Below are 27,858 nucleotides of genomic sequence, written 5' to 3'. Positions count from 1 at the left end.
TTTGTGGGGGTTTTGTCAAATGCAAAAACGTTTTACTGCTTAGAATGAAATTTAAAGGAATTAAATTAATGAATGAATTTGTCTGCCAATATGGAGGATTATATATCCAAGATCAAATACTTTTTTAAACTAGACTTTAAGACAAAATAAGGGTGATCATACAAAGTACGTTTTCATGGTGGATGCTTCAGATACAAAAAAAGAAAGGTAACAAATACTCCAAATATTTTATCAAAGCATTCATTTATTCATTTTTTTACCGCTTGTCCCTCTCGGGGTCGCGGGGGGCTGGGGGGGCTGGAGCCTATCCCAGCTGCATTCGGGCGGAAGGCGGGGTACACCCTGGACAAAACACAGGACTCCTCTTCCTCCTATCCAGGAAATCGCAAAAAGCCGCTGCCTGACCATGGCTCAGAAAATCTGTAGAGACTCCTCCCACCCCCACCAAGGACTATTTTCACTACTGGACTCTGGAAAGAGGTTCCGCAGCCTACGTAGCAGAACCTCCAGGTTCTGTAACAGCTTTTTCCCCTCAGGCCATAAGACTCTTGAACGCATCATAATCCCCTCAATTCCCCCAAAAACGTATTAACTCGCTGGAATATAAAGACAATATAACATACATCCATAAACGTGGATGCATATGCAAAAGTGCAATATATTTATCTGTAGAGTAATTCTATTTATTTTTATCTGCAACTTATTGCTCTTTTATCCTGCACTACAACGAGCTAATAGCAACAAAATGTTGTTCTTATCTGTACTGTAAAAGGAAGTCTAAGTCTAAAAGTTGCCACCTTGTCACAGGGCCAACACAAACAAATAACATTCACACTCACATTCACACACTAGGGACCATTTAGTGTCGCCAATCAACCTATCCCCAGGTGCATGTCTTTGGAGATGGGAGGAAGCCAGAGTACCCGGAAAAAACCCACACAGTCACAGGGAGAACATGCAAACTCCACACTGAAAGAATCGAACCCAAAACCCATTCCCTGGGAGGGATGAGTGCAACCCTTTATCAAAGGAATGGGGAACAAAAAGTATTTGATGACGACTTTATCAAATACCCTTTGGTCCCATTTATGACATCACAATGTACTTATCATAACATTTTATAAAAGTGAATTATTCCCTTATTTGTCTTGTTATTTTAATGTGCAACCTGTTTTAACAATGATTAACAACATATGAATTTCAAACTCAAAAGGCATCCGTGCCTCACCTGGTGTAAAAGTCACTGCACGTCACTGCTCTAACGGTCCTTACACTGTATAATGATATCAAGTAAATAACTGGCTGCTGTGATAATTGTTCAAATAGTCTATGCCATGACGCCATTTTAATTATTTCAAGTGTCCCGGTAAATTTAAAAGTTTTCATTATGTTGGGAGATCAGATTATTTTGCTGATTTTAATAATCATATCTTACATTTTAGTTAATTACCAAAAACAACGCTGATATTTGGCCTCTTTAAAAAAATATTGAAATACATGAGATGCAAAATGTACGTTTATTATACTAAATACTGAGATGTTTATTTTTGGTACATGTTGTTTTGAGATAACTGCATTTGCAATTATTGTGTACATATATGTTATCTCATGTGCTTGCGTGGTGTTAAAGGGGAACTGCACTTTTTTTGGAATTTTGCCTATCGTTCTCAATAATTTTTTAGGATTTTAAAGATGATGAAAAAAACATTTGGAAGATGCGGCTAATGGGAGTCACTGTTGTAGCCTTCAAAGCCCTCTAAAACCACTTCAAAACCCTCCAGCGTTTTATATACAAGCTGCAAGTAATTATATAATGTAGTAACAGACGCGCTCATATGTTCAATATTTACCGTATTTTGATCATTGTAATCAATGTTGGAACGGATTTCTTCAGCACATTGATTTCTGTTTCCATAGCAGCACACTTCCAACTTCTGGCAACAAATGTGTGTTCCTACTTTCGGAAATTGTGTTGTAATCATGGCAGACTTGGTAACAGACAACGAAGATGACTATTTAAAAAAAAATTAGGATTCACAACCTTTTTTTATTTTTCACCTGAATGAACGGAGGATGAACTACTGCTTCTAAAAGCAAGCACGAAGGAAGAGGAGACGTTGGAGCAGACAGAAGTGAGAGAGTGAGGTGAAAGTGATGACTCTATAAATGGGGAATTTGGAGCCAAACTAGTTCAACATAAATGGATTGCTTACCCAAATAAACCAGAAAAAAACAAACGCACGACTGTCCATCGAGTGAGTCCCACTTTAAATGTTGATTATGATACACACAGCATGTCATGCGTATATCGTGACAGACAAAATAATACGCTGTCTGGCTAGCTGTGTACAAACAAAACAGAAAATGTGGGCTAATACTTTACAGATACTGTAATATAATTGTTTATGTTTTTCAGTCAGTACAGATTAGTGTCCTATCGCAATGTTGTGCATTACAAACTCAAACGTGTTTCATGTTGTCATAGACGCTAGCTTATCTCTTTCCATCGTTAGCTTCTGCGGCTAATACCGTAGCACGCCGATGTGTTAGCATGCTGGATAAACAGTTCCTTAGTGTTCGCTCTTACAATAACAATGCTGCTACAGCTTGGTTATTATAGAGGTTACGGAAGGTAAATAAAGTATTGTTGACGGTTTTTGAATGCATTTTTAAAGTGATTTAGAGGTCAAACTGATTGCTCCCATTAGCTGCATTGCTAGCCACCAAGAACAAGCCGATTTTTACATGTTAGAATGCAAAAAAACTAAAAAACCTTTTGTGTTTTTGTCTCTCATAAGTATTGTGAACGATAGGAAAACTTTTTTTATAAAATAAAGTTAGTGAAAATGCACTTCTTTAAAGCCTTTCTATCTTTTTTAAGGTTAATTACCTCTTTTAAAAGATCAAGGCAAAGGCACATTTTCTTGTTTTGTTGGTAGATTTTTTTTTGTTTATTTTATGTCGACTACAACCAATTTTGATATGTTACCATGATGATTAAAGCTGACTCTCTATATATAGCAAATGAAAATCCTGGTGTATGAAAACATGATTCTGTCTGGCTACTGTTGGCCTTTCTCTCCAAATCCTGACAAACAGTCAAAGTAGCTCTGAGTTCCTAAACTTTGGCCGGCTGCCAGAAATCCACTAATGACCGACCAATAATCATCCATCTCCATCCACAAGATGACGTGGATTATGTCAGTAACCCCAAGAGCTCCTTGAAGAGCCTGACTGACCGAGAAGGCTTTATCAGTTTACTTGGACATTCCATGGAAGTGCATCACAAGCGAAACACTGACACTGGAATTTTGTAAAAGAAAAAAACAGGCATACTATTAGCATGAGGTAAGAATATGTTATATTTTTTCTGACAAAAAGTCAGTAGGGTCAGCTGACAGCCAGTAGACACAACATGCTTTATAGTTAAAACAATAAAGACTAATGTTCACTCCGGAACACTGTGGTTGCTTTTGAGCCAACAAATCTATAAAAAGTAAGCATGTCATCTAATCCTCTTATACCTAAATGTGTGCCTTTCTGCGGTTCTCTTTCTTCCCTATGCCCCATCTAAAGATCACTGAATTGTCGTGTTTTTACACTTAATAGCGCTTGACCTTTGGTCTTCTGCGCGGAGTCGATGTTGGAGTGTTTAGACTCCATGAAGCAGATTAAGTGGTAAATTCAGGCAAAACAAGGAACGACTGCAGTTTTCGAACAGAAAACTCTTTATACGCGAGTTCCAGTGATTAGAGACCGAATCTGAGCGGTGATAGTGTTCCAGCCAGGGGACACGCATGCATACACACCCACAGTGGGACTGTTGTCTTGGTTATGTGAATGTAAATATTTCAGTTGATTTTACTGAACAGTTAAGGAAATATATCAATCAAGCAAACATCAGAAAGTATTTACGGTACCTGTGTTCATGTTAGTCTCAAAACGTCTTCAATAAGACCAGGAAAAGTCTCTATATTCATCGCTAATCTGAGGGGTCCTAACACTCACTAAATATAGCGACTAAAAAAGTTAAAGTTAAAGTACCACTGATAGTCACACACACACTAGGTGTGGTGAAATTACCCTCTGCATTTGACCCATCCTCTTGTTCCACCCCCTGTGAGCAGCAGCTCGGGAATCATTATGGTGATTTAACCCCCAATTCCAACCCTTGATGCCGAGTGTCAAGCAGGGTCCCCTTTTTATAGTCTTTGGTATGACTCGGCCGGGGTTTTAACTCACGACCTACTGATCTCAGGGCGGACACTCTAACCACAGGGCCACTGAGCAGACTATGTCACCAAGTTGGCAACACTGATCCCTCCTGCTATGTCTTCTTGTTCTGTGGCAAACCAGGCGTGTATGAGGTGTGTTATGATGTAGACGTATGATGTCACCTACTCTACGGAGTTGTAACAACAATATCTGTTCACAGATATTGTAACATGTTTATGAGCGAGGGTAAACAGGTAAAGCATATCTATTTGAGATTGTCCAAATCTATTCAGGGTGGACCATATGGCATGAAACAGTGCCAAAATCCCTGCACTGAGAAACAACACTCTGCATGCGTGGGCAGACACATTTTACGTTTGTGCTCTGTGCTCGTTTTACTGGCGTGCGGACTCTGTTTGTACTCGGGATGTGTCTTTCTCTTTCTCCACGCCCGTGACTTTCCATCCTTTTGGAACTTGGGATGTGCATTGAATACATAGCCCAGCATCGCCACTCCTTTCTGTTACGAATGGGCGATATATCGAGTTTGTAAGATGTATCGATATACTTTTAAACTAGATATGAATTAAGAAAATATCATAACATCGATATAATTAATTTTACGTTAAAATAACCAAACGCCGCTTATTTGTTGTGTTCCTTGTTCTCCCCCGCTTTCCCACTGCCTCTCAACACTCCATGGCTACTTAACCCCTCCCCTTCCTCCTTCCAAGATGTGCTTGCACATATAAGAACATCCGTGATTGGTTGGTTGTACACTATGATGTTAGGGCAAAACATTAGGGACAGGCGCAGAGGCAAGATAGGGAAATCACAACAGACATCCCAAATGACGACGAGAGAGTCGTAGAAGAGAAGAGGGAATTTTCAAGCGGGCGAAATACACTACCGTTCAAAAGTTTGGGGTCACATTGAAATGTCCTTATTTTTGAAGGAAAAACACTGTACTTTTCAATGAAGATAACTTTAAACTAGTCTTAACTTTAAAGAAATACACTCTATACATTGCTAATGTGGTAAATGACTATTCTAGCTGCAAATGTCTGATTTTTGGTGCAATATCTACATAGGTGTATAGAGGCCCATTTCCTGCAACTATCACTCCAGTGTTCTAATGGTACAATGTGTTTGCTCATTAGCTCAGAAGGCTAATTGATGATTAGAAAACCCTTGTGCAATCATGTTCACACATCTGAAAACAGTTTAGCTCGTTACAGAAGCTACCAAACTGACCTTTCTTTGAGCAGATTGAGTCTCTGGAGCATCACATTTGTGGGGTCAATTAAACGCTCAAAATGGCCAGAAAAAGATAACTTTCATCTGAAACTCGACAGTCTATTCTTGTTCTTAGAAATGAAGGCTATTCCACAAAATTGTTTGGGTGACCCCAAACTTTTGAACGGTAGACACTTCCGGTTCCGGTTCACCGTGCGTGACTGCTCGCCGTCGGTTCGCTGTTGCGAAAAAGGCTAAGTATCGCTCTATATGTGTGCTTTTAATTGTTCTACAGCTTTCTTTATCACTTCTCAAACATATTTAGTGGTACTATTTAACTTGCAAATCATCCGATCTCTGTCCCACCACCCTTTCCTCAGCTAGCTAGCTGCTAAGCTAGCGCGGAGAAAGGCAGCGCCGGTCAGAAGGTAAGTAGGAAGCTACTCCCGCATACCGCGACCACTTCCCTGAGGACAGCAGGAACTTCACTCGGTGACAGAAAACACTGTGAGTAATGGCTTCCTGCGCGTCTTGCACCATACTCACAGAGAGGTTGGCTCTGCTAGAGGGCCGTGTCCGCCAGTTAGAGCAGAGTAATGTCGTAACTTTAGATGTTGCGGACACATCTGCTAGCGTTAGCTGTAGCGAGCTAACTAGCCCAGCTTGTAGCAGTCCTAAGCGGCCTACAAGCTACGGTGTACCGGTTGAGACGCATAATAGATTTAGCTCTTTAGCTAGTCCTACACCCCAGTCTACCGGGCACCACACCTTAGTCATAGGGGACTCCATCACCCGAAACATAAAGCTTAGCAAACCAGCCACAATAAAGTGTATCCCCGGGGCCAGAGCACTTGACATTGAAGCTAATCTTAGGGAGCTAACTTGCAACAGGCCTAGTAAACACGTACGACAGGCTAATCGCACCACTAATTATGCGAATATAGTTGTACACGTTGGCTCCAATGACACTAGAATGAGACAGTCAGAGATTACAAAGAGAAACATAGCCAGGACTTGTGATCTCGACAGAAAGATGTCCAGGCATCGAGTAATTGTCTCTGGCCCCCTGCCCGCGAGAGGCAATGATGAGAGGTATAGCAGATTAGTCTCGCTTAACAAGTGGCTGTCTATCTTCTGTAGGCAACAGGGACTAACGTTTATTGATAACTGGCCCTCTTTCTGGGGCAAACCAGGCTTGCTGATGAGAGACGGCCTTCACCCTAACCAGGAAGGCGCCATCATCCTGTCTAGAAACATGGACTACTGTTTAAGTCTCACTTGACTGACTACACTAGAGCAAGCCCGGTCACAGGCAATTACAATGTCTGTTAGTCCGGGTGAGGAGTCAGTTAAGCTAGAACTAGCCAGCGCCAGGCTGGATAATCCATGTACGCATAGCAATTCTCTTAGAATAATACACAATTCTAATAATGTTTTTTCTGTTGTGTCTGTGTCAGAAGTGGACATGCATTCTACTGAGGTGGCAAATTATGATATGTCCAGTCTATTGCAGCACCAAGCAAACAATCGGAAAATTCCCGTCATATCAATTCCTAGATATGGTCGAAACTATTTAAAGTGCACTACGCATAATAAACGCAACATTGTTAATATTGCTACTACGGGTAATCTTAACAAAAACTCTTCAAAACAGCCCAATACCTATAATATGAGCTAAACATAAGATCATTGTCTCCCAAGGCGTTATTAGTTAATGAGGTCATTAGTGACAACAATCTTAACGTCATTGGTCTTAGCGAAACCTGGCTCAAACCAGACAAATTTTTTGCGCTAAATGAGGCATCTCCTCTTAACTATACGAATGCGCATGTTGCCCGTCCTCTTAAAAGGGGAGGGGGTGTCGCACTAATATACATTGAAAATTTCAACCTTACCCCTAACCTAAATAATAAATATAAATCGTTTGAGGTGCTTACTATGAGGTCTGTCACACCGCTACCTCTCGACCTGGCTGTTATCTACCGCCCCCCTGGGCCCTATTCGGACTTTATCAGTGAATTCTCAGAGTACGTTGCTGATCTAGTGACGCACGCCGACAATATAATCATAATGGGGGACTTTAATATCCATATGAATACCCCATCGGACCCTCAGTGCGTGGCGCTCCAAACCATAATTGATAGCTGTGGTCTTACACAAATAATACATGATCCCACGCATCGCAACGGTAATACAATAGATCTAGTGCTTGTCAGGGGTGTCACCACCTCCAAAGTTATGATACTTCCATATACTAAAGTAATGTCCGATCATTACCTTATAAAATTTGAAGTTTTGACTCATTGTCAACAAGCTAATAATCATAATAACTGCTATAGCGGCCGCAACATTAATGCTGCCACAACGATGACTCTTGCTGACCTACTGCCTTCGGTAATGTCACCATTCCCAAATTATGTCGGCTCTATTGATAACCTCACTAACAACTTTGACGATGCCTTGCGCGAAATTATTGATAGTGTAGCACAGCTAAAGCAAAAAAGGGCCCCTAAAAGGCGCACCCCATGGTTTACAGAAGAAATTAGAGCTCATAAATTATCATGTAGAAATCTGGAACGCAAATGGCGCGCGACTAAACTTGAGGTTTTCCATCAAGCATGGAGTGATAGTTTAATGACTTATAAACGCATGCTTACCTTAGCTAAAGCTAAATACTACTCAAATCTCATCCGCCTCAGCAAAAACGATCCTAAATTTCTGTTTAGTACAGTAGCATCGCTAACCCAACAAGGGACTCCTCCCAGTAGCTCCACCCACTCGGCAGATGATTTTATGAATTTCTTTAATAAGAAAATTGAACTCATTAGAAAGGAGATTAAAGACAACGCATCCCAGCTACAACTGGGTTCTATTAACACAAATACGACTGTATATACGACGGAAACTGCCCTCCAAAATAGTCTCTCTATTTTTGATGAAATAACATTAGAGGAATTATTACAGCGTGTAAGTGGGATAAAACAAACAACATGTTTACTTGACCCACTTCCTGGGAAACTTATCAAGGAACTGTTTGTATTATTAGGTTCATCAGTGTTAAATATTATAAACTTATCACTTTCCTCCGGCACTGTTCCCCTAGCATTCAAAAAAGCGGTTATTCATCCTCTGCTCAAAAGACCTAACCTCGACCTCATGGTAAACTACAGACCGGTCTCCCACCTTCCGTTTATTTCCAAAATTCTCGAAAAAATTGTCGCACAGCAGCTAAATGAACACTTAGTGACTAACAATCTCTGTGAACCTTTTCAATCCGGTTTCAGGGCAAATCACTCTACGGAGACAGCCCTCGCAAAAATGACTAATGATCTATTGCTAACGATGGATTCTGATGCGTCATATATGATGCTGCTTCTTGATCTTAGCGCCGCTTTCGATACCGTCGATCATAATATTTTATTAGAGCGTATCAAAACACGTATTGGTATGTCAGACTTAGCCTTGTCTTGGTTTAACTCTTATCTTACTGACAGGATGCAGTGCGTCTCCCATAACAATGTGACCTCGGGCTATGTCAAGGTAACGTGCGGAGTTCCCCAGGGTTCGGTTCTTGGCCCTGCACTCTTTAGTATTTACATGCTGCCGCTGGGTGACATCATACGCAAATACGGTGTTAGCTTTCACTGTTATGCGGATGACACCCAACTCTACATGCCCCTAAAGCTGACCAACACGCCGGATTGTAGTCAGCTGGAGGCGTGTCTTAATGAAATTAAACAATGGATGTCCGCTAACTTTTTGCAACTCAACGCTAAGAAAACGGAAATGCTGATTATCGGTCCTGCTCAACACCGACATCTATTTAATAATACCACCTTAACATTTGACAACCAAACAATTACACAAGGCGACTCGGTAAAGAATCTGGGTATTATCTTCGACCCAACTCTCTCGTTTGAGTCACACATTAGGAGTGTTACTAAAACGGCCTTCTTTCATCTCTGTAATATCGCTAAAATTCGTTCCATCTTGTCCACTAGCGACGCTGAGATCATTATTCATGCGTTCGTTACGTCTCGTATCGATTATTGTAACGTATTATTTTCGGGTCTCCCTATGTCTAGCATTAAAAGATTACAGTTAGTACAGAATGCGGCTGCTAGACTTTTGACAAAAACAAGAAAGTTTGATCATATTACGCCTATACTGGCTCACTTGCACTGGCTTCCTGTGCACCTAAGATGCGACTTTAAGGTTTTACTACTTACGTATAAAATACTACACGGTTTAGCTCCAGCCTATCTCGCCGATTGTATTGTACAATATGTCCCGGCAAGAAATCTGCGTTCAAAGAACTCCGGCTTATTAGTGATTCCCAGAGCCAAAAGTCTGCGGGCTATAGAGCGTTTTCTATTCGGGCTCCAGTACTATGGAATGCCCTCCCGGTAAAAGTTAGAGATGCTACCTCAGTAGAAGCATTTAAGTCCCATCTTAAAACTCATTTGTATAATTTAGCCTTTAAATAGACCCCCCTTTTTAGACCAGTTGATCTGCCGTTTCTTTTCTTCTCTCCTCTTCTCCCCTGTCCCTTGCGAGGGGGAGTTGCATAGGTCCGGTGGCCATGGATGAAGTGCTGGCTGTCCAGAGTCGGGACCCCGGGTGGACCACTAGCCTGTGCATCGGTTGGGGACATCTCTGCGCTGCTGACCCGTCTCCGCTCGGGATGGTTTCCTGCTGGCCCCACTATGGACTGGACTCTCGTTGATGTGTTGGATCCACTGTGGACTGGACTTTCACAATATTATGTCAGACCCACTCGACATCCATTGCTTTCGGTCTCCCCTAGAGGGGGGGGTTACCCACATATGCGGTCCTCTCCAAGGTTTCTCATAGTCATTCACCGACGTCCCACTGGGGTGAGTTTTTCCTTGCCCGTATGTGGGCTCTGTACCGAGGATGTCGTTGTGGCTTGTGCAGCCCTTTGAGACACTTGTGATTTAGGGCTTTATAAATAAACATTGATTGATTGATTGATTGATAGTGTATATATTAAAAAAACTAGTGGAAGATCGCAGAGGGTTTCTCTTTTAGCGATGTAGACCACGTCCAGGAAACCCACAATGCATCTGTTTGGCCACATTTGGACTAATGTATGCGTCTGGATAAAACATTCATTTGAGTTGTTTACCATGTAAGCCCAAATCAAAAACTGTTCTTGAGTTGCCAAGCCGGGCATATTTCGCACGAGAAATGCTGTCAAAAAAGGATGGCGAAGTGAGGAAGATCATAGCCGCAAAATTAAGTAAAGTCACTTACTTGGCGCTATCCAGAACCGTACGTGTGTGACAGTCCATTACATCGTCGACTGGGAATTAAAAAAGTGCCTGCCTGCAAATTCATTTTTTATCTAAATATGTTTCTATTTTATTTATGTTACGTAATTCTGTGCTACTTAAACCATTTATTTCCTGTGCTGGTAATACCCATCTTGACTAACTGGGTTAATAAAAGTGCCACTGACTGTTGTACAGTTGTCATTCACTTCAATTTCAGTGACTCTCGCTCAAAAATGAATATCTTTATATGTATACTTTCACCAGTAAACATATCGATAAATATATCGAATATCGAGTTCAAGTAAAAATATATTGAGATATACTTTTTCGTTCATATTACCCAGCCCTACTTTCTGATTGGTCACTTTAAACGTCTACTGTCTGCTGGTCAGAGCCAATCTGAGGGAGCCTGTTGTGTTTTTATTTTCAGCACTTTACTTCATAAGAAATTGGTTATTTTGTTTCAACTTCAGAGTCAAAAGACTACTCTTCTTCAAGCATAAAATGAGTTTTTGTGTGTGCAAAACGAGTCGAGGATTTTGGCACTGTTTTGACACCATAGGACCATCACAAATTAATTAAAGATTGGGAAACACTGCGTGATATTGCAAAGCCCAATTGTTATCTCTCAAGCGAAGGACAATGAGACTGAGCTGATAAAAATCAGATTTATGTATGTGTGTGTATGTTGGGGGGAGCTGATTGAGATGTAAGGGTCAAATTCCCAACTTGGGGGCTTAGGCATCAAGTCGTATGCAGTGCGGTTGGACCTTGACAGAGTATATAAAATGGCTCCCTGAGCTCACTTTAGAGTGAGTAATGAAACATGCAAGGACTATGTTCCACATTGTTCTGCAGGAATCTAGAGCTGTTTGGCAAGCAAGTTATATGAAGAAGAGCTTTGGTTTATACTGTAAATGCAAAGTAAACATATAATCAAATACTGGGAAACACTTGGGGATTCATATTCCGTGGTTGTGTTGGCTGTGCTCAGTGTGACTAAATGATAAGGGGAAATACTCTTATAACCCTCTCCAATTGTTCCGCATATAATTCTAAACTGGGTCCTAGACGGTTTCCTGACATCACTTTAACTGAAGTACTAACATATTCCCTTATAAAATAGCTTGCAAAAATATGCATTGCTGCCAACTACACTAACTAATCACCGCTTGTTAGTTGCCGTATGTGATGTGCCATACTAGGAAGTGGGACAATAGATCAGTACGGTCATTTGACTGTCAGTATTCTAAGAACACGAGCTCACACTTAAAACCACCTGAATAAAGTTAAATCCAGTGACAGTGCCAAGGAAAACAGTGTAGCTCCAAACACAACATTTAGAATGAAAGCTTCACCCGTTCAATACCTACATGCAACTGTTGAAAGAGCTTTGCTCGTACTGCATATAGTCATACAAATGAACCTGTTGAACCGAGTTGACACGAGGCAGCAACTGAGTCCAGGTGAACCCTGAACTGATTTCAACAGTATAAAGTGGTCTGCCTTAAGCTGAGCTGTCCAACCAAATGTCAGCTCAAACGGCTTACCACAACCTCCAAATCTGGATCATCTGGCAACTAACTGTAGCCTTAGCAGATATGCTTGTATGCTGCCATATTGGCTTTTGCACATACTAATTAAAGGGACATCGAGTACGACGCCAAAAGATCCTTGGTGGTGTAATGATACACGAAAGCCAAAAGTCTATTACATTAAAGAAGTCTATGTGTATCAATTTTTTGGAACAAATATATGAGGATGGCAAGACAAGGAAATACTGCATTAGGCCTCATTTACAAACTTGACTTGCAAAAATTTAGTTTGCAAGTTTTATTTACACACTTTTAAAAATCAATGTGTCATAAGCTGCGTTAAAAATTGTTGCATGCATTCAAGAGCATTGCAACATTGCATTGAGCATTTCCAGTGTTACTTAGTCTGTTATTGCATTGTTGTACAATATCAGATTCATCATGACACTGATCCACTAATAGTAAATTTTTTCTTAAGTCTGCTGTTATGAACCTTTCTCTAAGAGACGTTCTTAACCCGAGAAAATAAATTTTTATTTTAAATGTTTTCCAACACTTTTAGGTTGTGACATTAAATACCACTTTATTTATTTATTTTTTTACGGTAAGTATTAAATACACGTGAGTGTATTTCCATGCATGAGTTTATCCGAATTAAACATGCAAAATTACTAGTAAACGATCACCTTATTGAGAGGTTTCTTCAAATAGTTGACAATTTGAAGATTGGAGGAGTCTGAATCGACTACGAACCTTGCAGTCATAGATTATTGAACCCCAACTACTCTCTGGGGAAGGAGGCGAGCCAAGTACCCAAGGCCCAGCAGGCATACAGCGAGTGCGTTGGGAGGACATTCCAAGACGCAAGACCCGTGCGGCCTGTCGGGACGTGCGGCCACCAAAAGGGTGCCCAATCTCGGACATGGAGCTTGCCGTGCCACCATGCGCCTTGGGCGGGCCAGAGTCGTCCGTTGGCCCTTGTGGGTCTGGCTGGAAATTTAACATGCACGCCACCTGAGCTTCAAGCTACTCTCTAACAAAGGTAAAGATCCATCAACAGATTTACATACAGACATCTTGTTAGGAGGTTTTACTTCCTCTGATAGTGAAGTTTGATTATATTTTTGGCTTAACACCAAAACCAAAGCAGCACAATACAGAATGTGGTACAAAATAATAAAAGCTTTTGTGTAGTTATAAATGTCATATGTTACATTACCAAACATCTTTCTCAGTCAAAGCATAATCCTAACAAACCCACATTGTTCTAAAGTCATCCAAAGACAAAAGTGCTATTCCACCCCTCCAAAAACGCCTGCTCCTAATGATCCGAGAACCTCACTAAACTATCCAATCTCTACCATGCTGATTTGTTTATCCAAGTGGTTTTGCCTTTTTTTTTTTTAGGTAAAAGGTTGCAAATGAGGGTCTGTTTATTGAAGGGAATCCCCATTGCTGACTGATACCAGGTGTGGTTATAATCGTGATATATTTTGCAATAACTTTGCTGTGTTTGGAATTCACATATAAAATGCTTGTTCTTTTTCCAGTAAATAACACTTTAAAAATCTTGAAACAGTTAAGTTATTTAAACGCAGAATTTAGACCAGCCTTTCTTTCTCTATAGCTCGTTTTTCTGTATATAATAACTGCCGCCAAATGTAAACCAAGAGCAATTATTGTGTGAAAGCTCCAAAGCATTCACACATATGGTTTTCTACATCAAAATGCATCTATTAAAGATTAAAGTACCAATGATTGTCACACACACACTAGATGTGGTGAAATTTGTCCTCTGCATTTGACCCATCCCCTTGGGGAGCAGTGGGCAGCAGCGGCGCCGCGCCCGGGAATCATTTTGGTGATTTAACCCCCAACTCCAACCCTTTGTTGCTGAGTGCCAAGCAGGGAGGTTATGGGTCCCATTTTTATAGTCTTTGGTATGACTCGGCTGGGATTTGAACTCCAACCTACCGATCTATTTATTATTATTATTATTCAACAACTTCTTCTTCTCCAGATGTTGGCGCGCTCCACCCTCCACATTTTTCACCCGATTCAAACCGTTCCAACTTCAAACTGTTCAGCCTATTCGGGAATCGAGGGCTTTCCCTTAAAAAAATCAAAATATTCCCAGATTTCCCAGAATTCCAGGTTTTCCGGGACATTTTTCCCATTCAAAATTAATTCAACCATTTTTCAAACTTTCACCATTTCCACATTTTTCAACCAATTCAAACCATTTCTCCTTCAACCCATTCCATCATTCTGAAAATTCTAACTACCCTTTCCCAAGTTCAAAAAAGTTCCAGGATTTTCTAGAATTTCTGGTTTTTTAAAGCCCTATTTCCACCCCACATTTTTCAACCCACTTCAACCGTTCCACTGTCAAAATATTCCTCATAATTAGGACAAAAAACAAAGTTGTTTTTTGAACTGGAAAAATTCTCGATTTTCCCAAAATTCCAGGAATTCCGTAATACCATTTCTTAATTCAACATGTTACTACTTCAACATTTCTCGACCGATTTAAAACATTTCAACACCAACCATTTCAACTCATTCAGACCATTAAATTTTTTTACCATTAAAAAAAAAATCTCGCTTTTCCCGAAATTCCCACATTTTTGGGAAATTCCCCCCACATCTAGTGTGTGTGTGACAATCATTGGTACTTTAATCTTTAATCTTAATCTTAATTTAAATCAGTGGGACATTCTTCAAAATTCCACAAATCCCACATTTTTCATCTGATTCAAACTGTTCCAACTTTAAAAAATATTCAGCCTGTTCAGGAATTGTGTGCTCTACTTCCATCCATTTCGGGGTCGCGGGGGGTGCTGGAGCCTATTTTAGCTGCATTCAGGCGGAAGGCGGGGTACACCCTGGAAAAGTCGCCACCTCATCACAGGGCCAACACAGATAGACAGACAACTTTCACACTCACATTCACACACTAGGGCCAATTTAGTGTTGCCAATCAACCTATCCCCAGGTGCATGTCTTTGGAGGTGGGAGGAAGCCGCAGTACCCGGAGGGAACCCACGCAGTCACGGGGAGAACATGCAAACTCCACACAGAAAGATCCCGAGCCCGGGATTGAACTCAGGACTACTCAGGACCTTCGTATTGTGAGGCACATGCACTAACCCCTATTACACCGTGCTGCCGTGCTCTACTTCAACAATTCCAAAAAAATTCCAGTATTTCAGTTCAACTTCAGCATTGGAGCATTCACACGCAATTCCTTCAAAAATTGCATCATCTAGTTGTCTTTGTTATCCATTCCCGTATTGTTATAGTGAATGACCGCATGGTTTATAATGAGACCTTAGTTGCTACATCCATCCAATTTAAAGAATATATTTTCCTTTAAAATACTCCTATAGGTGCTACCTTTAATAAGGAGACACCTCATCACCCCAATGGCTTCTCATCCAGTCAGCCTGCTGTTAACTCAACTTTGGACAGAGGCCACAAACCTAATAAAACAAGATTTTGATGTGTGTGTGTGTGTGTGTGTGTGTGTGTGTGTGTGTGTGTGTGTGTGTGTGTGTGTGTGTGTGTGTGTGTGTGTGTGTGTGTGTGCAAGTGTCACCTTGGTCTTCTAAATATCAAGCCATATTGCTGGCAAGCGAGGCCCACGGTGGGTGTGTAGATGATGGGCATGAACCTCTCGATGTCTGAAGTCAGCAGGCGGTAGAAGAGCTTCTCACTGTGGTCCTGGAGGCCCATCAAAAACACATACCTGAGGAGGACAGAGATGAGCAGAGTGGAGAATGCCACATGTTAATCTTTAACTTCTTGAACACTCATATCTGCTGCACTGTGAAGGGCTCTATTGAAGTTTCATTGAAGTCAGATGTTACATGTGACGTAGCGGGCAAGATCAGCGGAGCTACAAAAATGACTTGGGAGCGAAGATACACTGCCTGGCCAAAACAAAAGTTTTAAAGAGGAATTCCACTTGTTTTTAATACATTTAATAGCAAACGTCTTTCCTTTTTATGAGCGTATTAAATAGTAAAAACTGCAAGTATGTGGAGAATAACAAGGCAGGTAAATAAGATTCTCTCTAAAAAACAACCAAACATTAAAATTACGTCAAATTTGCTACATTTACATGCTGTGACCTGCATATTAACAAAGCTATACCGACATTGCTATTCTAAGAGCTAACACATAGGAACTACTTTTCTGGCGTTGCTCACACTGCTCCTCCGACCACTAGCATGTAGCCAGTGACTAGCTGCTAATAATGTTGGTTGTGACCCGCCATAAAATAAATAACAAGAAGGTGCTTTAGTTGTTGTTGACCTTCTTCTATTGTAGGTCATGGAGACCAGGTTGGGAAACTTCAGGGAGTTCGTGCGCCAACAAAACGCAACTAGGTTAAATAGCGCAGATCTGGGGGTGGCGGCTCAGCTGGGGGGCGGTTAGAGCGCGGGCAGTCATGGACTCTGTGCTCACCAAGGCCGCACGATTTTGTCCACGGCCCAGTTGAACTTGGCGAGACGGTATTTCAGCTCAGGGTGGTGCCCACCTGCGTCGTCTGTTCTTCTCCTACCACCATAGATTTGTCTAGTCTGTTTGTGCTGGATTGGACCGCCGCTAGTCACCCGTCGGATTGCCGCCTTGGCGGAATCGTTGTGGCAGTCGACTTCAGATTGGTCAGATTTGGCTCCCTCTTTAGCTTGACCGTCAGCGAGTTCATTACCGAGGATACTACAGTACCACAGTGACAAAAATTAATTGTTGTTGAAGGGTAGGTATTTTGGATGCAGTGACAATTGGCTGTCACTAACTATTCAGGCTTTCTGAATGGCTTCTTATTCTTCCCGGACAGCTGCTGCAATGCCGCAAATAATTAGTATCGCACTACTTTATTAGTAAAAAGTGCTCTCTGTGTTGTTGCTGTTGACATTAATTTCACAGAGAGCAAACCAAAGAACAATCTTGATCACAGGAAACAAGTTACGGTAATGTTTGAAATGACCGAAATACTACATCAATGTGCACAATGCTACATTACATATATAAAACAATGTTGGAAGTTTTTGTTTTTTTTATGGTTTTTAGATTTTAAAAATAAAAAAATTAAAAAATTAAGGCCCCCTTTAATGCCCTTTTAGCCTTCATTTCAGTACTGTTATTGCACTGGAGAATAATACAATCTGTTGATCAACTTGACATGCATTTGCATCACTGAACTCTGCTAAGCAATGTGGTCTACATACAACACACAACGATATGTTTCAAAGGGCCAATTTGTTCCAGGCCAGAACAAATTGACAAAACTATTTTAAATAACTGCAACATAACATACATAAGTAACAAACAGCATAATAACAACTTAGCTGTTAACCAAGGAAGGCACACACTACATACACAAAGTCTAAGCAGGCCTTTTTTTCTCTCAAGGAATTCTGAAATAAAATCATGTCTGAAGCTCAGAACACTCTACACATTTCCCCAGTTTTAGTTTAGAGATAAGGAAAGATTGGCCTGGCCCACTAGCATCCCTCTTAAGGTTTGTGAACCGTATAGTCTATACATTTAGAGTGATGTGATGATCAAACACTCTAGAAGTCTAGAATGAAAGAGTATATAAGATAATTGACAGAGTGTGTGTACCTTCAGTGCTGAATGATGAGCAGAGGCAAAGTTTGAAGTGTTTTTTTAGCTCGCATTCCATTTTTATGTACTCACTGTCCAGGTGCCATTTGACGCCCGGTATCATGCTAATTAGCTGCCTGAAAGCGGGTGACTCCACTGTAGAAATAGCCTGCATGTCTTCTAGCACACACGTTGCAATGGCTCTATCAATGTTGTCCTGGCTAGCAGTGCCTTGTTAAAATCCAGCCGCTGTTGCTTAGGAGGTGAAGTGTGTCTCTCTTTACTAGCATCGTCGAAGTATGTTTCTTTTGTAGCTGTATCAGCAGATTTGAATTGCTAGGATAGGATCTTTGATCCAAGACACAACTTACATTTAACTAAAATGTTATTTTCTTTGTGGTCGACAAAAGAAAAGTAGTGAGAATATCTCCATGTTAAGAAACTCGGCTTCGGCTTCGCCATGTCTTGTTAGTAAACACAGACACGCCCCTCCCCCCACACACGCACACGCACACACACACACACACACACACACACAAAGTGTGCCTCTTCTCCGTCGCCTCTTCTGCAGCGCTCCAATAATACACACTCAGATCTTCGCAGTTTCTAGCCGATACTACATAAAAAATAACGTAAAATAACGCAGTAACGCATCATGTAGTAACGGTAACTGAGTTACTGAATATAAAAAATAACAGGTTAGATTACTATTTACCGCCAAAAGTAACGGCTTTACAGTAACGCGTTACTTTGTAACGAGTTAGTCCCAACACTGCTAGTGAGTCACCGCAAAGTAACAAAAATTTGGAGAGAAAAAATATGATTGCAAAGCCAAATGTCCGTGTGAGAATAGTTGTGCTTCAAACCGTATGAACAAGATGAGCCCATCAACACAGACAAACGAGCAAGTATGAAGAATTTGTTTGAAAGTAATGTCAAAGTGAAAGTGACGTACAACAAACCACGCGATCCTGTTTTTCTAACGAGGGAAGAAACTGCACTTCAAGAAGTTGCTGAAGTGCAATTTTCGCCAACAGAGACTGAGAGTCCAGTTTTTCTACTCATTTAGGATAATTAAAAGTTGTTGACATCAAATTACAATTTTTTAAAAAATTATATATTAATGAAAAATAAAAGTTTACTGGGTTTGACAGGGATACTTATTATTATTATATTTTAGGACTACATTAGTGTTTAGTTAGGTATCAAAATAATACTGACACTAATATTTTTTATCACAATTATATACAGGTATATGCCTACAACTGTATGTATTTTATTTACAGATCAGACAAAGTGACCTTTTTGATCCAGCGGATGGCGGCATTATAAAACACCATCACAGTATCTGCGCATTGTTAATACAGCCTCTGGCGTCATTTACCTATCACTAGTGAAAGGGGATTGTGAGAACCAATTCAGTTTTTGCCATGTAAGCGGGGTCTTACACCCTGCTGCGGACGAAAAGAAATTGCAACTAGTTGTTGTAGAGATGCTAGTCTGTTCCTTGACTACCCTCAAGGTATTACATTTTGTGACAAAACAGGAACGATTTCTCCGCTCAGGGTCTTAGTCACTGTTTGCACTCCTCCTCCTCACTACTTGCCTGAATGCATGCGTGTGGTCTCTTTCTGTGGGCCGTGCAACATTCTGGACAATGAATGAATAAATGAGCCCTGTAATTGTGGCGGGCCAGTCCACAATGTAGCCCCGTCTCTCACAGTGTGGGTGTGGGTGTGCGTGTGTTTTTGTGTGTGTGTGTGGTGTGTGTGTGTGTTGGGCCAGCTGTTCAAAGTCGGGACCCGGGGCGGACCACTCATCTGTGCATCAGTTGATGACGTCTCTGCATTGCTGACTTGTCTCCACTCAAGATGATCCCCTGCTGGCTCCACTATAGACTGGACTGTCACACTATTAACTAGATCCACTCGACGTCCATTGCACCGGTCACCCAGGGGAGGCGGGCGGGGAGGTCGAGGGGGGTCCCCACATCTGCAGTCCCCTCCAAGGTTTCTCATTGTATCCCATTGGGTTGAGTTTTTTCTTGCCCTGATGTGGGATCTGAGCCGAGGATGTCGTTGAGGCTTGTGCAGCCCTTTGAGACACTCGTGATTTAGGGCTATATAAATAAACTTTTATTTATTGATTGAAGTGCGTAAGCCTCGTCCTGTTGGCACACATCCTTTCCACCGCCAAGCCCCCCTGCAGTGCCTCCTTCAAGCACCGGCACCTTCTTGACTGTGTAATTGTCAGGCAGTCCAACCTGAGAGACGTCCAGATCACTCGAGCCATGAGAGGGGCGGAATGCTGGACGGACCATCGATTTATCATTACCATGTCCAAAATTAATCTCCACCCAGCAGTACGCATCCAAAAGTCTACCAGGAAGAGGCTAAACTGTGCTCGGCAAGCATTTTCCGTTGTTCCTGAGCTAATCAGAGAACATTGAGCCTCTCCTGGAAAGGGATGCTACAACAAACTGCAAGAAAAGTGGTAATCTCTCAGCGTATCACTATGAAGCTGTAACCCAATCCATTGTACAGCAGGAAGAAACATCAGGCATGTCACCAAATGTATAAACAAGGGAGACAAATCAATCTGTGAAAATAGCAGGGATAAAGAACTTTTTTTTTCTCCTGATAAAATTGTGGCACAGATCATGATCCACAGACTCACTGAAGCCCTGGTGCCAGAATCGCAGTCTGGATTTTGGGAAAACAGCAACACAGTGGACATTATCTTCACATTACGGCAGCTGCAGGAAAAATTACGCGAACAGAAGCAAGACCTGTTCATGGGCTTTGTGGATCTACCCAAGGCATTTGACACTATGGCTGCCCGGTGAAATTTGGAAACATCCTGCAGCAGTTCCATGATGGGATAATGGCTAAGGTCACAATAGCTGGATTGGAATCTGCTCCCTTTAAAGTAGCCACTGGTGTGAGATAAGGTTGCACCTTTGTCCCAGTTCTCTTCAACAAATGGAGGAGGGAAGTGGGGTGTCCTGGATGAGAACCTATCCGAAGAACATCAGAAGATTCCAAGCAAAAACTAAACCCCAGTCTGTCCGCATACTGGAACTCCAGTATGCTGATGACTGTGCCCTTGTGGCACACACACCAGAAGCTCTGCAGGCCACCATTACAGCTGCGGAAAAGCATTACTAACATATCTAAGACAGACATCCCTCTGCCTGTCTTTAAAACCCCCACAGACTTCCAACTTGCACCATTGCTGGTTTATGCACCCCCTATCGTTCCACACTTCAAATACTTGGGAAGCATCCTCTCAGATGACTGCAGGATTGACCAGGACATATAACACCAGGTCGAATAGGCCTCATTCTCCTTTGGGCGGCAGACGAAGAGAGTCTTCAACAAATATAACCTCCACCTCCACACCACAGTCTCTCAGTCTACAAGTCAAAATGCATCACAGCCCTCCTATATGGTTGTGAGACATGGACAATTTATGCTCGCCATCTCAGGATGCTGGAGGCATTTTATGTAAGGTGTCTACAATGTATCTTAAAGGTGACCTGGCAGGATCCTGTCCCACATTGTGTGATTTTTCAGCGAGTCAGCTGTAGGAGCTTAGAGGCCATTATCATGTTTCGCCAACTAATCCGCCTACCACACAAAACCTTCCTAAACAAGTGCAACATACAGCTCACTGCCATGGAAGCTGCCGCTGCGGATCGCTCTTCCTGACGTGGACTCTGTCGCCAAGGCGTAGAAGCGGCAGAGGAGAACAAAAGAAAAAAACATCTGCTGAAAAGAGAGCGGAGAACGGCGGCCATGTCTGCACCTGTCCCATCGGATCGGTGCGTGTGACCTCAGAAAACATCCTTTTTTTGCCTTACCAGAATATAATTAAGCGTATGTCGCACTTGGCTTCACTGTCACCACGGTGGGAGACGAAGAAAGACCCGTGTGTTGTTTCCTTTACAAAGTTATGCAGAGGTATAATTATAGCAATTTTATAGGCAAATTATACTATTTATAGTCACGGTAAAGAGTGGGGGGGGCGAGCAAAATATTGTCTTCCTCCTAGGGGGGCGTAACAGAAAATATTTGAGAAGCACTTTGAACAGTGAATTATCAAAACAGTAATAATCTGTTGTTGCTTTGACATTTTTAAGCGATATCCTCCCTAGTGTTACAACAAAAAACTCTTATCATAATCGTTTTTAGCACAAATGATCTTTCAACTCTGGTCTGCACATTTATTTTTAGTTTCCTAATAATTTCTAATATCAACACTGGGAAAGACTCTGGCCCTTACTGATATTTATTAGTCCCGCTTGATAACCCGGTGAAGCTGAATACCTTAGTCCTATGCAAACATCTTAGGTAATGAATTTCTAGGGCTGTTTCCAAAACTTGTCATAAAAAGCTCATCTTTAATTATATTAAATTAAAATATAAAATAAGTAAGAGATGATACAGTTACAGATAAAGTTGAAAAAAGCCTTTCAAGTAGTGGACCAAGGATGCATCGGGAGCAGGTTGAAACAGAAAGGATAGCAATTGCAACAAGATAATGACCATCCATCCACGTGAGCAAAGCCTAAGTATAGAATGCTCTCAAGGGCCAGAGACCAATTGTCAGTGACACTAATAGGGTATGGAAATGAAAAGTATAAGCCTATTTAGGTGTTGCTGCCATGCTGTTGCTATGGTGCAAAAGTGGGTGCTTAGCAAGGAGCTATTTAAATCCAGTCTCAGAAGAAAATCACTCATCCTTGACATTTGAAATGACTGATGATGGAACTTTTGACTAAGGGATGTGGGTTGTAAAAGGAGGCAATTGACAAGCAGATCATGTCAAGCATTTGGAGCTAGGCATATATTTAATTGTACTCTTTCTCCATATTTAAGCATATAGTAATTGTCTGTTCACTTACTGTGTTTAACAATTTCACCTTTCTAATAGTCTTTCTTTACAGTGTTCTAATAGGGAAAAAAGAGCGTGTTTAATATTCTTTCTGCACAGATATTGATTAAAACAACAAATATATTTGCTTATTATTTTTAAATGTTAGGTTTTTTAGTAACTTTCTGAAGAAAGAATAACTATTTTATTATTTGGTTTATTGTACTTTTATGGCCATTGTGTAATTTTATATTAGCACACCTATTATATGTAATTAATGTGGAACTGTTTTTATTTTTGAATGCATTCCTCTTTGCCCTGATGTTGAACAAGTATTAAAGCAATTTTGAAATTTTTGACCCCAGGAAAAATATCTACGTTACTTACTTTTGCATCAGCTAATGGGGATATTGATAAACAAACAATTAAGTTTATACACAGGTCAGATGTAGTGACTATTTTATCCAGCAGGTGGCAGATGACCATTATATACCACTAACAGTATCAGTGAGTGTCGATACAGGCAGTGAGTGTGCCAAACACTTACTGAGGCATCATTTACCCATGACTAATATAGACTATATTGTACATAAACAGGCAATGTATTCAATAATTATGATAAATGTTGCACCTTTGTGTGCAATTGTATTGTTAATCTAAGTAATATGAGCAGTAGTACCTGATATTTGGGGATACATTGTCCTAGTTGATATTATTCTCCAGTCCAGTCGTTCATGGTCAATGTTGAAAAAGGGTTCCAATACCAGATCATCTTCGGCAATCTTTTTTCATTGTAGTTTTATTGTTTTTTTTAATGTAGATAACTGACTGTGTCATGTTCAAGGTTCAAGGTTTTATTCGTCACATGCAGAGTACACCACAGTGAAATGCTTTTTTCCATGCTCTTCATATATTGCGTACAGTGGGATCCAAACACTAGTTGCTGAATCTAATACACTAAATACAAAAAATACAAAAATGTGAATATCTTGGATGTACATTAATTACAAGACAATAAGTTGCACAATAAGTCCCAGTAGTTATGGTAGAAGTATCAGTACAAGTAAAAGTACAGTAGTCACATACAGTACCAGTGCAATGTCAAATAGTATAACAGTATATACAGTATATACAGTATAGGAAGTAATAAATATTAACGTGTCTACAGTTCTTTTGGCAGTTGAGTAGTGACAGTAGTATGAACAAAGGTAATGGAACAGTATGACTTCTTTATACTCTTGTTTTTACATTTACAGTCATTGAATGAAGAGTATTGTAGTCCGGTAATTACAGTGGTAAGTAAAGTGATTCTTGTGCGTGCGGTTTTGTGCAATTGTGATAAGTGTTAATCAGCGGTGCAGTTGAGCAGTCTGATGGCTTGGGGATAGAAGCTCCTCCTGAGTCTCTCTGTGTTGGCCATGAGACTCCGGTAGCGCTTGCCTGACTGCAGCAGTGAGAAGAGGCAGTTGCTTGGGTGGCTAGAGTCCCTCACTATCCTCTTGGCCTTGGATCTACACCGCCTGGTGTAGATGTTGCAGATGGTTGGGAGCACACCTCCCATGGTGCGCTCGGCTGATCTGGCCACTCTCTGCAGTCTGTTGCGATCATGTGCGGTGCTTAGGGATGATACTCGAAACCGGTTTTCCCGGTTGTTTGATAAGAAAAGAACCGAGTCCTCGGACTCGAAACCCTTTTTGAGAACCGGTACCCGTTATCGAGACCACTATAGTAAAGGAAAAGAGTTGATTCTTTATTCGAATCCCGTCCCGACCAGAAATGCTCCGTGGGACATCACAATAATTGACGTCACGTAGCTCAGTCATTAGGCGCAGATAGCGAAAGCAGGAAAACAATGGACGGGAAAAAGCGCTCCAAGGTGTAATAAAGTTCAAAACAAAAGCTATAATCCATCGAATAACTTTACTGAGAGATTTTAGCAGGGTAAAACACATGACGAACACTTTTACGACCAACCGGAAACATAGCAACCAGGCTAGCAACGCACCTCCTTTACGGCAGCTGTCGCAACGTTCTTAAAACAACCGCAGCACAGTATATATATATACAACATATCTCCCTTTTTTAACTTTTGTTTTTCTTTCCTTGTAAACAAAACAAAATCACACTGTAGATGTGTTGTCGGTCTAGTTATAAATAATGCAGACGAGGCGTGTTGGCTGAGTTCTTGACGTTTACTTTCACAGCGTGGCATCATGCAACACTTTTCGGGGCTACCGCGCATGCTCGTAACTCCTGTTGCATGCTGGGTAGTGTAGTTGTTATATTCTCTAGCTCATAACATTTTTCCTACTATAAAGAAATAATGTTAACTCAATAAAGTGTATTTCTTTTTTAGCTTTAACTTTTCATTTTTTAGCATTGTAACCACATTTGCAAAGAACTTTTCTCTTCATAGAATTTTCTTTCAATAAAGAAATAAAGTGCAAAAATGTCAAAGCATCATAACAAACAGTTAAGTCAAATAGCAGCAGAAGTGCACTTTTTGGAGAGCTGTATTATTTTCAGTTTTGTGCCCAAGGGACTGATTTTATTTAACACTATATTATTATTTATACACCTATAGTGATCACAGAGACAGGTTGTTTTTGTGTTACTGTATATATTTGTTTCTCTGAAAAATCCCACTTAATATACTTTGGGTAACAACAGTCAATATTTATTTATTTTATTTTATTTTTTTAGGTGGGTAACAGTCAATATTTATTTATTTATTAGATTTTATTTTTTTACTATATAATAAAAGTGAGCTTTTGTTAAACCAAATATTGTGTGTTTTTTTCCATATACAACAACCTATCTGGACTCGATAAGAGAATCGATAAGGAATCGGTTCGATAAGAGGATTCGATAATAGGCTCGAACTCGATAATTCCTTATCAAACATCATCCCTAGCGGTGCTATTCCCAAACCAGGAGGTGATGTTTCCAGTCATGACACTCTCTGTTGTGCATGAGTAGAAGTTTCTGAGGATCTTGTGGTTTAGCTTGAACTTCCTGAGTCTCCTGAGGATGTAGAGACGCTACCGTGCCTTTTTCACCACGTTGTCTATGTGTGTGGTCCAGGACAGGTCTTCTGATATTGTCACTCCGAGGTATTTGAAGTTGGTCACTCTCTCGACCGGCGTCCCGTCTATGCTGAGTGGACTGTAGTTCCTTGCCCCCCGTCTCCTAAAATCCACTACGATCTCCTTGGTCTTGCTGACGAAGTGGTTCTCCTGACACCACAGTGCCAGGTTCTTCACCTCACTCAGGTAGGCCGTCTCATCGTTACCGGAGATCAGGCCCACCACAGCTGTGTCGTCAGCAAATTTCACAATGGAGTTGGTGGTGTTTTTAGCCACACAGTCATGTGTGTAGAGTGAGTAGAGGAGGGGGCTCAGAACACAGCCCTGGGGGGCACCGGTGTTGAGGATGATGGGTGATGAGGTGCAGTTCCCTGCTCTCACCACTTGTGGTCTGCCTGTCAGAAAATCCAGGACCCACTGACAGAGGGTTGAGTTCAAGCCCGGGTCCTTGAGCTTGATGACGAGTTTGGATGGGACTATGGTGTTGAATGCTGAACTGTAGTTTATGAACAGCATTCTCACATAGTTCCCCTGCCATTTTGTGTTGTGTCTTACCCTGCAGTCCAGTAAATACTATTTGTCTAGTTCTTAGATGGTTTTGATGGCAAATAAGAAGAATAACAGATTGTAGCTGAGATAAGATCCAGCGCCCCCCGCGGCCCCGAAGGGAATAAGCGGTAGAAAATGGATGGATGGAAGAAGAATAACAGTGTGGAGCTTAGCCAAAGTTCCTGAGAAAAGGAAGACATTTGGCCTGATAGGGGAACACAACTCACTCTAAAGAATGTGCACTGTGTTCCGGAATGAAGCATGCAAACTGGAGTTTAAGGTTGCAGGGTTTAAAAAAATACTTATGAGGGAGAAAAGGGAGGATTCTGAGAACTTTGGAGTGTAGGAGTTGAAAGGCACAATATAAAAGTCTGTTAAGTTAAATATGAAAACCTCCAGATGTAGATTTCTCTCAGAGAGAGCACAATCCTCTGGGAAATCTGTCAAAATTCCAAATACAAGATGTATGTGTGGATACCCACTGCTGGGGAGTATTCTTTCTCACCTATCCAGGTCATGTTTCATCATTTCATAGTTCTTAAGTACTCTTAGCAGCTGCACGTCTTGAGTAATGAAGCAAGGAGGAAGCAGGCCGTGGATCCCCAGCTGCAGGCGCTCATCGAGGGTGAATGCCATGCCCTTTCAACACAAAAAAACAAAGCCTATTATTCACTAATATGTTATCATGCAGAAGGGATGGGGGAGTTGTTAAAACGATCATGATTTAGTACCGTATTTTCCGGACCATAGGGCGCACCTGTTTATAAGGCGTACTGCCGATGAATGGTCTATTTTCAATCTTTTTTCATATATAAGGCGCACCAGATTATAGGGTGCATTAAAGGAGTCATATTATTTTATTTTTTTTCTAAATTGAAAACACTTCTTTGTGGTCTACATAACATGTAATGGTGGTTCTTGGTCAAAATGTTGCAAAGATTATGTTTTACAGATCATCTTCAAGTTGCTTTCTGACAGTCGCTTCCGGATGCGCCGTTTTGTGGGCGGTTTTATTCACATGGCTCAACTTCGGCAGCGTCTCGGACGGGAGTGGAAGAAGTGTCAAAAGATGGAGTTAACTGTTTTAATGACATTCAGACTTTACTTAACTCAATAACGGAGCAGCATCTCCTCATCCGTGGCTCACTAGTGCAATAACAACGTGAAAAACCGTCGGAGCGGAACTCTCTAATAACTAAAGTTCCTTGAGTGAATAATGTAAACTCACTACATCGGTATGTTTTAGCGCTTTCATGGCAAGTTTACTGACAGATATAAGTCATGACTTTACACTACTTTATATTAGAAATGGCAAAAGCGAAGGATGAATGTCCCATAACAAGAAGATAGAGAAAAAGAAGCTTATCGACAACGTCGTCGGCACAGACTACAAAGGCGGACGCGTGCAATTTTTCAGGACTTATGCAGATCCCAAATACAGATCAGCAG

At 41.1% G+C, this 27,858-nt stretch overlaps 1 protein-coding gene across 3 annotated transcripts in view; it reads right to left on the bottom strand.

The window, feature by feature from the left end:
• me1 (malic enzyme 1, NADP(+)-dependent, cytosolic) overlaps positions 1 to 27,858 on the bottom strand; it is a 194,088-nt gene that overhangs the window by 89,769 nt on the left and 76,461 nt on the right. For all 3 annotated transcript variants that reach the window (XM_062063613.1, XM_062063615.1, XM_062063612.1), the window contains exons 2-3: positions 26,915 to 27,048; positions 15,882 to 16,031 (exon numbers count right to left, since the gene is read on the bottom strand). In XM_062063613.1, the coding sequence (XP_061919597.1) occupies positions 15,882 to 16,031; positions 26,915 to 27,048 (284 nt within the window). The remainder of the gene's footprint in view (positions 1 to 15,881; positions 16,032 to 26,914; positions 27,049 to 27,858) is intronic.

This window comes from Entelurus aequoreus, linkage group LG11 (genome assembly GCF_033978785.1).
Source record: "Entelurus aequoreus isolate RoL-2023_Sb linkage group LG11, RoL_Eaeq_v1.1, whole genome shotgun sequence".
Classification (NCBI taxonomy): Eukaryota; Metazoa; Chordata; class Actinopteri; order Syngnathiformes; family Syngnathidae; genus Entelurus; species Entelurus aequoreus.
Note: the sequence above shows the minus strand (reverse complement) of the source record. Positions and strands in the feature narration are given on the sequence as shown.